Below are 16,097 nucleotides of genomic sequence, written 5' to 3'. Positions count from 1 at the left end.
TTCAGTCAGATTCAAGTTGGTTATGGATAAGGACAAGAATAAGCCTGGAATAAAAATCCCGAATTGGGGAAAAGCTAATTTTGCTAAGTTAAGAAGTGATTTGGCCACAGTGGACAGGAAACAGCTACATGTGGGTAAATCAGTGTCTGAACAGTGGGAGGCATTCAAGGAGGAGATCTGGAAGGCTCAAGTCAAGCATGTGCCCTTAAAGAAAAAGGGTGGGAATAATAATTCTAGAGCCCCCTGCATGGCCAGGGACTGACAGGGGAGGATAAAGAAAAAAAAAGGGACGCTTATAAGAACATAAGAAATAGGAACAGGAGTAGGCCAAATGGCCCCTCGAGCCTGCTCCGCCATACAATAAGATCATGGCTGATCTGATCATGGACTCCGCTCCATTTCCCTGCCTGCTCCCCATAACCCCATATCTTTTAAGAAACTGTCTATTTCTGTCTTAAATTTATTCAATGTCCCAGCTTCCACAATTCTGAGGCAGTGAATTTTACAGATTTACAACCCTCAGAAGAAATTTCTCCTCATCTCTTTTAAATGGGCGGCCCCTTATTCTAAGATCATGCCCTCTAGTTCTAGTCTCCCCCCATCAGTAGAAACACCTCTCTGCATCCACCTTGTCAAGCTCCCTCATAATCTTATATGTTCCGATAAGATCACCTCATTCTTCTGAATTCCAATGAGTAGAGGCCCAACCTACTCAACCTTTCCTCATAAGTCATCCCCCTCATCCCCGGACTCAACATAGTGAACCTTCTCTGAACTGCCTCCAAAGCAAGTATATCCTTTTGTAAATGTGGAAACCAAAACTGCACGCAGTATTACAGGTGTGACCTCACCAATACCTTTATATAGCTGTAGCAAGATTTTCCTGCTTTTATACTCCATCCCCTTTGCAATAAAGGCCAAGATACCATTGGCCTTCCTGATCACTTGCTGTACTTGCGTACTATCCTTCTGTGTTTCATGCACAAGTGCCCCCAGGTCCTGCAGCATTTTGCATCTTTATTTAAATAATAACTTGCTCTTTGATTTTTTTTCTGCCAAAGTGCATGACCTCACACTTTCCAACATTATACTCTATCTGCCAAATTTTTGCCCACTCATTTAGCCTGTCTCTGTCCTTCTGCAAATTTTGTGTGTCCTCCTCACACATTGATTTTCCTCCCATCTTTGTATCGTCAGCAAACTTGGCTACGTTACACTCAGTCCCTTTTTCCAAGTTAATATAGATTGTAAATAGTTGGGATCCCAGCACTGATCCCTGTGGCCACCCCACTAGTTACTGGTTGCCAACCAGAGAATGAACCATTTATCCCAACTCTCTGGTTTCTGTTAGTTAGCCAATTCTCTATCCATGCTAATATATTGCCCCCAACCCTGTGAACTTTTATCTTGTGCAGTAATCTTTTATGTGGCACCTTGTCAAATGCCTTCTGGAAGTCCAAATACACCACATTCACTGGTTCCCCTTTATCCACCCTGTTCGTTACATCCTCAAAAAAAAACTGCAGCAAATGTTCCTGCTTTTTATCTGCCTCCTTTATTAAATAGGGGTGTTACATTTGCAGTTTTCCAATCGGTCATATACCAACGACTAGAATCTTTAGAGGAATATAGAAAGTTAAGAGGCAAAATTAAAAAGGATATTAAGAAAGCTAAGAGAGAGCATGAAAAATTCTTGGCTTGTAAAATTAAGGAATACCTTAAATATATTCTGTAAATATATTAAGAGTAAGAGGGTAACTAAAGAAAGGGTAGGGCCTATTAGAGACCATGAGGGTAATCTTTGTGTGGAGGCGGAAGATGTTGGTAAGGTTCTTAACGAATACTTTGCATCTGTTTTCACAAAGGAAAGGGGCAATGCAGATACTGCCATCGAGGAGGAGTGTAATATTCTGGATGAAATAAATATAGTGAGAGGAGAAGCATTAAGGGGTTTAGCAGCTTTGAAAGTAGAGAAGTCCCCAGGCACAGATGATATGCATCCCAGGCTGTTGAATGAAGTAAAAGAGGAAATAACAGAGGCTTTGACCATCATTTTCCAGTCCTGTTTGGATTTGGGCATGGTGCCGAAGGATTGGAAGACTGCTAATGTAGTACCCTTGTTTAAGAAGGGAGAAAGGGATAAGCTGAATAATTATAGGCCTGCCAGCCTAACCTCAGTGGCCGAGTCCGTTTTTCGGTGCACTTACCAGAGTTGCGCCGCTTATGTAGGTTCCCAGATGCACCGGAAAAAAAATGTTGTAACTTTGGTTGCTGGCTGGCCTCTTCATTCTAGTCGCGCAGCGTGGCCAGTCGTTCTGCGCTGGAAAGTGTGCCAAGACGTCTGCACATGCGCAGTGGTGATTCGTGATGTCCACACATGCGCAGTAGCGCTGCGAGTCTGCAACAACCCAGTCTGTCGGTGGCGATGTTCTTCCTGTGTTGCTGGGCTGCTTTAGGTAAAATTCTATGCATTTATTCTGCCTCCTTTGTTGGGCAAGGGGCGGGCAGGAGAACTAATGCTCCTGCGTGCCGGTGATTTCTATCAGTTCTCCTGCCCACCCCTGGCCCAGGCCGAGTGGCCTCCCGGTGCGTTGTCTCGCCCCTAGCCCAGGCCGAGTGGCCTCCCGCACCGCGCCTGCTGCCTTCCCGTGCCGAGTTTGAAGATGAAGGTAGGACTTCAATTTTTTATTTCTTATTAAATTGTTAGTACTTTTTGTTTGCAAACATTGCTAAGGGTGTGGCTTGGTTGGTTTAGGTGCAGGTCCTCTCCGCTTCCCACCCCTATCCCAGGCCGAAGGTGGCCTCCGATGTACCTACCTGCGCCGATTCCTTTAACTCTCCGCAAGGGTTTTCTGAAGTGGCCACATAGAAATGGAGTAACTATTAGCTGACCAAAGTTGTCTAAATGGGCAGAACTGGCGTAGGTGGCTGGTAACGCCCCCTTTCGAGGAAAAAAACCCAAACTTAACAAAAAGTGAGTTACGCTGGTGCAAATTGATTGGGGATTTTTAAGTCACGCCAGAAAAAGCAGGTTACTCCCTAAAAAAACGGAGCAACTCCTGGCCAAAATTGAGCCCTACATTTGGAAAGGCAAGGATTAATTAGTAACAGTCAGCACGGATTTGTTAAGGGAAGATAATGTTTGACTAACCTGATTTGAATTTTTTGAGGAGGTAACCAAGAGGGTTGATGAGGGTAGTGCATACGATGTAGTGTATATGGACTTTAGCAAAGCATGATAGACTGGTCACGAAGGTTAAACCCATGGGATCCAGGGCAAAGTGGCAAGTTGGATCCAAGATTGGCTTGGAGGTAGGAAGCAAAGGGTAATGGTTGATGTTTTTGTGACTGGAAGGTTGTTTCCAGTGGGATTCCACAGGGCTCAGTACTGGGTCCTTTGCTTTTTGTAGTATATATCAACGACTTAGATTTGAATTTAGGGAGTATGATTAAGAAGTTTGCAGACGACACTAAAATTGGCTGTGTGGTTGATAATGAAGAGGAAAGTCATGGGCTGCAGGAGGATATCAATCTACTGGTCAGGTGGGCAGAGCAGTGGCAAATGGAATTTAATTCAAAGAAGTGTGAGGTAATGCACTTTGTGAGGGCTAATAAGGAAAGGGTGTACACATTAAGCGGTTCGCCACTTAATAGTGTAGATGATCAAAGAGACCTTGGAATACTTGTCCACAGAACTTTTTTGGGAATGCTTGTCCACAGATCCCTGAAAGTAGCAGGCCAGGTGGTTAAGAAGGCATATGGAATGCTTGCCTTTATTGGCTGAGGCAGAGAATATAAGAGCAGGGAGGTTATGCTTAAATTGTATCATACTTTGGTTAGGCCACAGCTGGAGTACTGCGTGCAGTTCTGGTCACCGTATTATAGGAAGGACGTGATTGCACTAGAGAGGGTGCAGAGGAGATTTACTAGGATGCTGCCTGGAATGGAGAATCTTAGTTATGAAGACAGATCAGATAGGCTGGGTTTGTTCTCATTGGAACAGAGGAGGTTGAGAGGAGTCCTCATTGAGGTGTACAAAATATTGAGAGGTCTGGACATAATGGATAGTAAGAGCCTATTTCCATTGGTGGAAGGGTCTATTATGAGGGGGCATAGTTTTAAGGTGGTTGGTGGAAGATTTTGATGGGGGGCTTCTTTATGCGGAGGGTTGTGGGGATCTGGAACTCACTGCCTGAAAGAGTGGTGGATACAGAAACCCTCACCACTTTTAAGAGATGGTTGGATGGGACCTAGAGCTGGTAATTGGGATTAGACTGGATAACCTTTTGTTGGCCAGTGCAGATATAATGGTAAGTACTGCAAGGAATCAAATATGGCCAAGGTGATCTCCTGGACTAGTTTTGATCACCTGGATGGGTCGGAGAGGAATTTTCTCAGATTTGTTCTCCCGAAATTGGCCTGGGTTTTTATCTGGTTTTTGCCTCTCCCAGGAGATCACATGGCTCTGGTTGGGGTGGAGTGTAGAATGTTTCAGTGTAAGGGGTGTCGCAGTTGTGTGAGGCGGACTGGTTGGGCTGGGTGCTCTTTGCCTTTCCGCCATTGTTCATGGGTTTCTAAGTAGCCTTCAGGGCTGCTGACTGAGGGCCGTGCGGCTCTTTGTCGACCGGCGCGGACATGATGGACCGAAATGGCCTCCTTCTGCGCTGTAAATTTCTATGTTTCTAACTGATGCTGCCTGACCTGTTGAGTATTTCCAGCATTCAGATTCCAACATCTGCGGTATTTTGCTTTTGTACCACCTTCATCTACATAGCTTAGGGCACCTGGAAGTGCATTGATCCCCTTGGCTGTGGGGAATCTCTAGATAATTTCTTACCTATATTGAGCACTCTACTTTCTCCCACCTACTGTTTACTCAGTAATATTTAGCATGGTAATTCTTAACCTAAAGAATTTACTAACCTTTGACTTTATAATTATATCCCTTTAAAGTCGATGCATTCCGGTAACACAAGACCACCTCACTCATTAGGTGTTCTGATTTTTGGGTTTAATTTTTTTCCTGAATTTGAGTTGAAGAAATGAGCTGTGAGCAAATGTATATTTTCTTGAATCAAAAGTAAAGCAGTGTTTGTAATTGGGAAACATTGGATTTAATTATGCTCTATGACTGCATGGTGAAGTGTCTATTCCATTTGCAAGTGCTTCCAGCACTGCAACCAGCTCGGCTTCCAGAAAATCTTCTTTGCACTTCCCCCTCAAATTTTGGTTTCAGTACAAGGATGTGCAAGTAGGACAGTAGTTGTACCTTAGTATGAGCAAAAGATAAATTATACTTTGTAAAAGATATTCTATACTTTTATTGCTCATCTGATGTTGGGATGATATGGAAATCACTTTATAATAAAAGATTTGTGGTTCACATTACCCCTCATAATCACTGCAGGTTTGAAGTACATTGACAGTGAGTGAAATTGATTTAATGAAAAATAGGCAAATGCCTGTTTTTCTCCACAACTAATGATCAGTCAATGAAATTGTGCTCACAGAAATCCATGTTTCAATTTGTACATTACAGGTTGAACCTCCCTTATCCAGAACCACCTCTCGTCCAGAATAATTCCCGGCCACCGGGTGGCGCATGCGCAGAACTCCGACATGAACAAATTGAAGTCCTTCCTCACTGCCGACGACTGCAATTGCTGGCCTGATCCCGCGATCCACCGCCCCCCACCCCCCACCCCCATATGATCTGACTGCTGTAGTCCCAGCTCCAAGCCAGCCAGCCCCAATATCCCCTTGCTCAGTATCTGTACCATCCAATTTAACGTGACCACCCCTCGTCCGGAAAAATCCCTTATCCAGAACAGGCCAGGTTCCGGATAAGGAAGGTTCAATCTGTACTGTAATTTTGTTAACTCATCGTTAATTATAGCAGATTAAAGAAGAATTAACTCCTGTAATATGTTGAGGACTGAATTTAGAAATGATTTATGAGTGCTGTTGTAATTCTTTCAGGATCTTGGAGGTAGCACGATGTTCACATTTGACAGATGCTGGCTTTACAGTTTTAGCAAGGGTAAGTTTTTTTGGGGATACACAGTCTTGGGTTTCACAGATTGTAGCTATTGTGTGTGAATGTGTAAAATACCACTTACTAAAGTGGAGCTATTGAATTCTTCTCCAGTCATGATGTCTTCCACATCACTGGTGGAGTAGGCATGTATCTGTGCCATTTTAGCAAGGGATAAATCAAAAGACAAACTTGGAAGTTTTAACATGGTCATGACATCTGGAAGCATTGTCCATGTGAACTTTGCTGCTACTGTGCAGTATATTAATGGAACCAAATCCCCGAGACCAGACTTTGCTATTCCCTGCACCAATAAAACCGTCATGTAATTATTCTGCTAAATTATCGTCTGCTCTTCCTGCATTTGTGAAAAGTTGTTAAAATACAGTACCAGCTGGTATTTGCCTCTTGACATTGTTCTGCTGAATGTATCTTTGTTCCACCATGTGCCACTGCACATGCCTACACAACTTTTTACACCAATTATCCTCAAAGCATGAGAAACATTGCTGTAGATCTGTCAACTTTTGAGCTTGTGCCCACCAGAACTTAACTTATTGGGCTCAATGTCGTCAACCTCAGACGGTCCATGGTGCAGCAGTTGGTGCTGATCTGCACAGATTGTCTCGGGTAGTTTGCTAGTTAATTTCCTGACTAACATTGGTGCCTCTGTCAGCATAATACAGCTTGGGTGCACTCTCCCTTTCCTTATCCCTCCCCACCCCCCCAAAGCTCAGAACCTTTCTTGGTAGTCACCCTCATTAGATGTTAAACTTCTAAGTACTAGGGGAGCTCAAAGCCGCTGTCTCCTGTTCACTGAAGGCCTTGATCACTCTCCCACTTCCTACCTCTGCTAAATGTTTGTATGACTATCTAGGGTTCCATGCCCAGAGAGGGTGCAGGTATCTCTTGTCATTATTGACTAGCAGTTTTAACACCATGAATTTCTCTGTCTGAGAATGCAGTAAATGTCGTTGAACTTGTCCCTCCCACAACATTTAGGGCTAGATTTTCCATTATTTTTGCATGCATAACGCCCACTTAACGTCCATTTTAACGCTGAAATGACGTGTAACGCCCAAATAACACCCATTTAGCCACAAAATGGAAATTGACGCCCATTTCTCGGTCACTTATCGCCGAGCGTTCCTTTCCGCATGTGCGTAATGCCGAGAAAGAAAAATACCGCCCGCCCACTTTTTTGGGGCAGAATCATCAGAATGGGCAATCCCTATGCCCATAATATCAGCCAGCGTTACTTTTGGCACGTAATTAATGCCGAGATTTGATAATACCGCCTGGCCACTGCTGTTTGTCATAAAGATCACATTTGCCGAAACTAACGCCCAGTATATCGCCCATTCTTGCTTTCGGCATCTCGCCCACTATCGCCCGCCGAAAAAACGCTGGGAAAAAGTGGAACTAACCGGAACTACTCAGTGTTATGGACGCCATGTTCTAAATCACATGTCGCATCATTTAAAAGGCTGCTCTGCTTCAACCTCGGGGGAGTTCGGATGTACTCTGGAGGTCTTTGGAGGTGATGTGAACATCTGAACAAACATCTTATACTGTGGACGATTGAAATTTATTAAATGTCTTAGTGAGGACATTCATTCTTTGTGAACAATCGGTGGAAAACAGATAGCTGTTGGAATGGGGCCTGTCCTTTTTTACCCCCTCTTAATGACCACTTGCATGCTGCAGACTCGAGATGGCAGAAAGTACGCTCGACAGCATCATGTGTCCATTGTAAGACGTGACAGATTGCTGAGGAGGACCAGACGTTACCCCTCGCAAGTACAGGAAGAAGCAGTCTTACCTCAACTTGTCCGACACCACCTGCCTTCAGAGACTGCGCTTCCACACAGAGGTTATCAGTGAGATATGCCAGTTCATCAGGGCAGATCTGCAGTCTGCCAGCACCATCAGGACCGCATTGTCCGTCGAGGTCAAAGTCACCGCGGCACTGTCGTTCTACACATAGTTCTTTTCAGGCCTCAGCTGGCGACATTTGCGGTATGTCTCAGCATGCCACACATTGCTGCATTAAACAGGTCACTGAAGCCCTGTACGCACGCAGGATGGACTTTATCAGCTTTCCTATGACCAGGGAGGCTCAGACTGAGTGGGCTTTAGGATTCTATCGAATTGCTAACTTCCCCAAGGTGCAGGGAGCAATAAACACTACGCACATCGTGATGTGGGCACCTTTTCAGGATGCAGAGGTTTTCAGGAACCGCAAGGGATTCCACTCCAAATGTGCAACTTGTTGTCGACCACCAGGAAATTATAATGGTGGTGAATGCTAAATTTTCGGGCAGCATCCATGATCACATCCTGCGTGAGAGCACTGTATCTGACTGTTTAACAATCAGCCACAAGGTCAATGCTGGATGCTTGGTGACAAAGGATATGGCCTCGCCACCTGGCTGATGACCCCTCTGTGTGACACCTACACCGAAGCCGAGAAGCGATACAACGAAAGCCGCAGAGCCACTCGCAATATCGTCGAGAAAACCATTGGAGTGCTTAAGCAGTGTTTTTGATGCCTGGACCACTCAGGAGGCGAGCTCCAATACCACCCTGAGCAGGTAGTTCAATTTGTGGTGGTGTGCTCCATGCTGCACAACTTGGCTATCAGGAGGGAACAAGAATTGCCAGAAGGATCCGACAGTCCACCTCAGGATAAAGAGGACGAGGAGGTGGACGCTGATCTCGGGCCAGACAATCAGGCTGATGCTGAAGCCGTGCCCCCACCCCCCTGTAGACCGCAGGAAAGGGCCCGTGCTGGCATCATAGCTGTAAGACTCTTGCGCCAGGAGCTCATAAATGAGCGATTTGCCTGAAAAAACGTTGGTTGTATTTACAAGGCTGACACACTGCTGGGTGTGCAGATCGTCATCCGTCATCCGTCATCCCCCCCCTTCGGACTCGAGGAAGACTTGCTTCCACTCTTAGCATGAGTTCTTAGGTGGCTGTACAGTCCAATACGAGAACCACAGTCTCTGTCACAGGTGGGATAGATAGTGGTTGAAGGAAAGGTTGGGCGGGGAGTCTGATTTGCCACGCGCTCCTGCTGCCTGCGCTTGATTTCTGCATGCTCTCGGCGACGAGACTCGTGGAGCTCGGCGCCCTCCCGGATGCACTTCCTCCACTTAGGGCGGTCTTTGGCCATGGACTCCCAGGTGTCAGTGGGGATGTCACACTTTATCAGGCAGGCTTTGAGGGTGTCCTTGTAACGTTTCTTCTGCCCACCTTTGGCTCGCTTGCCGTGGACGAGTTCGAGTAGAGCGCTTGCTTTGGGAGTCTCTTGTCTGGCATGCGAACTATGTGGCCTGCCCAGCGGAGCTGATCAAGTGTGGTCAGTGCTTCATTGCTGGGGATGTCGGCCTGGACAAGGACGCTAATGTTGGTGCTCCCAGGGGATTTGTAGGACCTTGCGGAGACATCGTTGGCGGTATTTCTCCAGCGACCTGAGGTGTCTACAGTACATGGTCCATGTCTCTGAGCCATACAGGAGGGTGGGTATTACTATGGCCCTGTAGACCATGGGCTTGGTGACAGTTTTGAGGGACTAGGGACTAGTCTTCAAACACTCTTCCTCAGACGGCCGAAGGCTGCACTGGCGCACTGGAGGCGGTGTTGAATCTCGTCATCAATGCCTGTTCTTGTTGATGGGAGGCTCCTTAGATGACGGAAGTTGTCCAGGGCCGCGCCGTGGGTCTTGATGTCTGAGGGCTAGTGCTGTGCGGCGAGGTAATCCATCAATGGTGTGCATCACCTTGGTGACAGTTAAACTTTTAAGTTGGTTGAAGTTAAGTATAATAAGACCCTTTGATAAGGAATCACCACTGTGTAACGGTGCAGCAATCTGAGCCAATGTGCAAGTGTTATGTTAAATAAAAAACATTTAAACCGACCATTTTTCTGAAATCATAAGTATATCTTTTAAAAACCAACCCTCTTTCTCCTCCCCGCCCCTCGCTTCCCCTTCCCCCTCCTGACTCCAAGCCGCCTGGCTGAGGAGTTCCTCAGGCGCTGCTTCATTTGTGGGGGGGAAATGACGGCAGAATCACTGCTTGGACGGATACGGGAGAGGACGGCCCCGAGGTGGGAACATGCTCCGAGCCAGAAGCAAGATGTTGCTCCTGGCTCTTGTGTAGTTGGCAATGGGGGTGCGGCACGTTGGGGTGCAGTGCCATGCCCCGGGACCACTGGGAGCCCTCTGCCACCAGTGTTCCTGGCTAACAGCTGCAGGGCCTCCTCCATTTCTTCCATGTTATATATTATTTGTTGGACAAAAACTTGGTGCCAAATATATTCTTGCTGCATAATAGGCTTTTTTCTCTGGTGAATCTCCCTCGTGCCTCCGACAACAGCCAAACAAGCGCACACCATACCCACACATGCTTTCAGTTCCTCTCTGCTCCCTCTCTCTCTCTCTCTTCTGCGCATATAATGACCACCCCTGACCACCTGAATCACGGGAAATGAGCGTTGCCATGCCATTGCTAACGACGGTGACGCTTTACAGCAGAAGGTCAGAGATTTAACACTAACGCCCATTTCAGATCGCTCGTGGTAACGCCCAATTTTTAAAATGGAGGCTAGGGGCTTTGAAAATGGGCGAGAAGTCAGCGATCTGAAAACCCATTTTTAACACCCACACCGGAAATACCACCCATTTTTGGCCGATCTGCACAAAAGTGTAAAATCTATCCCTTCGTCTATTCATGCAGGATGCTTAGCTTTGTTAAATATAAGAAATCTTTCTTGGAGTCAAAACGGGACTTGTTGCTTGCGGATACCCAGTTTAGACAGTCCTGGCCCCAAACTATATTTAGAAGACTGCTTTGAGAAGGGAATTGGAATGCAACAGTCTTGGTCAATGGCGGCAGTCCGCTTCATAATGCCAGGGCAAGAGTACTCATGAGATTCCTGCAATAGCAATAAAACCTTCTACCTAGTCATCCTTCAGGCCTCCATTGTCCCAGCTAGTGTAGATAGAGCTCTGGATCTCATTAAGTCATCCGGTGCAAAACATTCTTCAGGCGTGCAGGCACAATTATTGCCAACTTCGGTGACACAGGGAATTATTTGGAATGGAGTTTGTGACGGAAGCTAAAAATGATGGCTTCATGCAAGGTGCTTGGTATTAAATACAGATAGCTTGGAGTCAAGACCACTGAACAGCAGAATCTACAAAATTCAATAGGCTCAAACTTTGGTATCTTTGTGTCTCAGCCACTTTCGATCTGTGGTTCAAGACCAGCTATTGTCTCTAGACAGTTACCATGTCAGTACTGCAATATATAGCAGGACAGGACCTGCTCTTGGTACAGACTAAATGTGCATTAGTGTTATCCCATGGTCAAAGCACCAGACACAAAATTGAACTGGTGTGGATAATACAGCAGCCAGTATATTGAGCTTTCCTACAATGCAGCCTAAAAGGAGGTAATCCACAGCATTTCAGGAATTGGAATTACCCATCTGTACACCTCTTTGCATCACTGATCACCAGCTTCCTTAATTCTCCTCCTGGACACATCCTCCCTTTCCCCTGGTCTTTGTGGTTCTTTAGAAAATCAGAAGAGACGATGTTGATTCTGGTAATCTTGTATTCACCTTGCAAACTAGCTCTTTGGTATCTTTCCATTGTGAAACCCTGATCTTGCCTCACTTTTCCACAGGAAAGATAATATTTTGCTTCATCTGGTGCCCTGCTCAAAACCAGTCTGCTTTTAGTTTAGAGGTTTTTCCCTTGGTACTGTTGTCGGCCTTGTTTTTTCAGTTGCCCTCAAATGGGTTTAGCTGGTTGGTGTTTTCTTGGATCTTAATATTTAACACCTTGTAGACCTGCGGCAGATTTGAATCTTCATTCTGCATACACACAGTAATTGGTGGTCTCCACAATGCAGTTCTTGGATTCCCTTGAGTAACATTTTCTAATTTATGCTTCATTGCATGGACCTTAATCCTGTGAATACCACTAGATCCTCTTTGGGACCTATATTTTGGCCTTTTGAACCTCTTGGCTCCTGTGACAAAATCTCTGTTTTAATTTAGCTCAGTACACAATAAAATCCCACAAAGTCATGAAATAAATAGCCAGTTTTTGGTAGTGGTAATCTTGCTCTTCAAAATAGTACATGGGTTAATTTGTCCTAAACCACGAACAGGAACTGGGGCAGGTTTAACATCACATCAGAAGGACATTACCTATACCATCCTTAGTACTGCACCAAAGCATTAGCCTGGATTTAGTACTCGGGCTCTGGAATCATAGTCATAGAAATTTACGGCACAGAAGGCGGCCATTTGGCACATCTTGTCTGCCGGTTGAAAAAGAGCTATCGAGCCTAATCCCACTTTCCAGCTCTTGGTCCATCGCATATAGGTTACCTATATGCCTCTACCACCCTTCAGGCAGTGAATTCCAGACCTCAACCACCCTCTGGGTGAAAAAAGTTCTCTTCAACTCCCCTCTAATCCTTCTATCAGTTACTTTAAATCTATGCCCCCTGGTTATTGATCTCTCTGCTAAGGGAAATAGGTCCTTCCTATTAACTCTTATCTAGGCCCCTCATAATATTATACTCCTCAATAAGTTTCCCCTCCGCATCCTCTGTTCCAAAAATAAACATCCCCAACCTCACAGCTAAAATTCTCCCGTCCTGGCAACATCCTCGTAAATCTCCTCTGTACCTTCTCTAGTGTAATCACATCTTTCCTGTAGTGTGGTGACCAGAACTGTACACAGTACTCTAGCTGTGGCCTAACTAGCGTTTTATACAGTTCAAGCATAATCTCCCTGCTCTTTTTTTCTGTGCCTCAGATAATAAAGGAAAGTAGCCCGTATGCCACCTTAACTACCTTATCTACCTGTCCTGTTACCATCAGGGATCTATGGACATGCACTCTAAGGTCCCTCTGTTTCTCTACACTTCTCAGTATCCTACCATTTATTATGCATTCCCTTGCCTTGTTAGCTTTCCCCAAATGCATTACCTCACATTTCTGGAGTGGGGCTTGAACCCCTAATTTTCTGACTCCAAGAAAAAAGTGCTGCTAATGAAGCAAAGTTGACACACGAGCTAGATAAATAACGTGTTATCACTTTTTTGACGGGGATTGGAGGTGAAAAAATAATTTGTTTTAGTTGCAAAGAGTACAAAAGCAAGGAAGTTATGCGGAACCTGTATTAATCACTGGATAGGCCTCACTGCGGTATGGTATTCAATTCTGGGCACCACACTTCAGGAAGGATATCAAGGCCTTGGAAAGGGTGCAGAGGAGATTTACTAGATTTGTACCAGGGATGATGGACTCCAGTTATGTGGAGAAACCAGAGAAGCTGGGATTGTTCTTGGGAGCAGAGAAGGGGATTTAATAGAAGTACCCTGTATTCAAAATCATGAATGGCTTTGATGGAGTAAATATAGAGAAACTATTTCCACTGGCAGGTGGGTCGGTAACCAGAGGACACAGATTTAAGGAAATTGGCAAAAAAAAACTGGGGGGTGCCGGCAAATGAGAATTTTATTTTAATTTATCGTATTTTTTTAAATGCAGTGAGTGAGTTGTGCTGCCTGAAAGGGTGGTGGAAGCAGATTCAGTAGTAACTTTCAAAAGGGAATTGGATATATACTTGAAAAGGAAAGTGTTGTGGATAATTCTGGGCACCACACTTAAGGAAAAATATAAAGCCCTTAGAAAGAGTACAGAGGTTGTTTACCAGAATGTTATCCGAGATGAGGAACTTCAGTTATGAGGAGATGTTGGAAAAGTTAGGACAACCCTCCTTGGAACAGAGAAGATGAAGAGGTGATGTAATAAAGATTTACAAGATGGTAGGTTTTGATAGAGTAGATAAAAGAACAATTATTCTCTCTAGCAAGTGGGTCAATAACCACGGGTCATAGATTCAATATAATTGGCAAAAGATCTAGATGTGAGATGAGAATTTTTTTCAATGAGTTATCGGGATCTGGAATGCTCTACCTGAAAAGATGGTGGAAGCTGATTCCATAAATGTTAAAAGGGAGTTGGGCAGATACTTTAGAATGAGGAACTTGCAGGGTTATGGACAAAAAGCGGGGACTCAGGACGACTGCTCTTTCAAAGAGCACTATATATGCAGGATGGGGGGGGTGACACGCTGTCCACAGGCACAATGGGTCGAATGGCCTCCTTCTGTGCTGTAATTTTTTATAATTTTAAAGTTCAATGCAGATACTGATCAGTCTCACTGAATATAATTAATTGATCAAGCAGGTTTTTGATCACATCCAGGATTCCTACTGAAATTAATTATTTCTGTCCACATGAGTTGATAATCCCTTCATTCTATTTATCTTTTCACCAGTCAAATATAAGAAACATTAAACCAAGGCCCATGTACAGTGAAGATCATGTGGTCATTCAGCTCAGTTTGTGGAATATTGTGCACAAAATAGCACCTACATAAGAGTGACTGGACTTTAAACCAGATCATTGTATGGAAGCATTCCAGCAATGTGTGAAAAATACCAAGAAAAATGATTTAGGACGTAGTCATTTTCATCCAGTCAACAGATTCCTCCACATACCATACTTTTATCTGTTCACCCCTTAGGCCATTTCAGGAGATAATTACAATGGCAATCTGCAGGTCAAAACAAATTGCTGTTTTGAAGGATATGGCTCCCTTGTATACTGTGTAGAATTGGGAGAGAGGTTGCACATATAGTATAGTGTTGGACGGTCCCTTGTGTCGAGGATGACCCACTTCCACACCAAAAAGAGATGAGTTCACAGGTGTTTCCTGAACTACATCCTGAAGGGTGGAAGATGCCTGTGCGTGAATTATTTTAACGTAGAGTGGCCGTTGCACACCAGCCACCACACTGGCTTGACCAAGCAAGGTCTTGGTCCAGTGGCAAAGGTTAACCAAGACGACTGGAGACCAAGCTCTGCTGCACAGACCTAATATGCACATATACTCCCACTGTCCATAGATCGCAGTGTGGGCTAGCCTGTGCTGCGCCTTCCCTGGGCCCCGATACTGCTGTTGTCATATACTGGGCCTCTGCCTCGCTGCTGGGCTTCTCGATTCTGGGCCACGATCCCACTGCTCTTCGACTCCGTCGCTCCTGGGCCTTGACTCTGCCGCCCCTGGGCCACGACCCCACCGCTCGTTGACTCCGGCCTCGCCGCTCCTGGGCCACGACCCCACCGCTCGTTGACTCCGGCCTCGCCGCTCCTGGGACACGACCCCGCCACTCTCGACCCCACTGCCCCGAACACACTCCTCTCCTGGGCCCCGAACACTCTCCTCTCATGGGCCCCTATCTTTCGCCGCTCCTTTGCTTGCCACCTCTCCTCCTGCACCTGGGTCCTGACCCCGCCCAATCGACAATCTGGTGACGTCAATCCAGACTCCCTCCTCAGAGCCATTTCGCTCCTGGAAGACTCGCACTGCTACCTACAGGGGCCAGCTCCAACTCATATAGCCCTGACCTGGGGTTGGTGGTCTCTCCCAACCTCAGGTTGGGGCTATAAGAGCTGGAGCGGCCTGGGCAACATCATGGCACCCCCCAACCTGGGAGAGAACACCAACCTTGGGTCGGGGCTATAAGAGCTGGAGCGGCCCTGGACAGCCTGCATATATAGTGCTTTCAGTGTCATGACATTACCACATCTTGGAGAAATAGTCCTTCTGATTTCTTGTCCCCACTCCCTCCTAAAATAGTATGGTTGCTGCCCAATCTGTGATTTGTGAATGGTGCCTTTGCAAAGAATGAAAAGTAAGCTTTTTTCAAAAGATGAATTCAGTGTTGCAAACTGTTACATACATAGGGGCAGAAATTGCCCACTGCCGGAAATGAGGCGCACCTATCGTTTTCAATGTGTTCTGGCCGCCCCAATGCAGGGGGCGGCTTAACCCTCAAAATTTAGCACTCCCGGGATTTTTTTTTGAGTGGTGCAGAAGTGGCCTCATCACTTGCGGGGGGAGGGGGGAGCGGGGCGGCGCGGAGGCGAGCGGGGGGCGGGAGTAGCCAAGGCTGTCCATTGTGCT

At 45.8% G+C, this 16,097-nt stretch overlaps 1 protein-coding gene across 11 annotated transcripts in view; it reads left to right on the top strand.

The window, feature by feature from the left end:
* The window catches only part of LOC139273318 (F-box/LRR-repeat protein 2), a 334,467-nt gene that overhangs the window by 201,499 nt on the left and 116,871 nt on the right, over nt 1-16,097 (top strand). For all 11 annotated transcript variants that reach the window (XR_011595063.1, XR_011595064.1, XR_011595065.1 and 8 more), the window contains one exon: nt 5,980-6,040. Coding sequence is in view for 2 of the 11 variants with exons in the window: in XM_070890121.1 (XP_070746222.1) it covers nt 5,980-6,040 (61 nt within the window). In the remaining 9 variants the exon portion in view is untranslated. The remainder of the gene's footprint in view (nt 1-5,979; nt 6,041-16,097) is intronic.

Source organism: Pristiophorus japonicus, chromosome 1 (genome assembly GCF_044704955.1).
Source record: "Pristiophorus japonicus isolate sPriJap1 chromosome 1, sPriJap1.hap1, whole genome shotgun sequence".
Classification (NCBI taxonomy): Eukaryota; Metazoa; Chordata; class Chondrichthyes; family Pristiophoridae; genus Pristiophorus; species Pristiophorus japonicus.
Note: the sequence above shows the minus strand (reverse complement) of the source record. Positions and strands in the feature narration are given on the sequence as shown.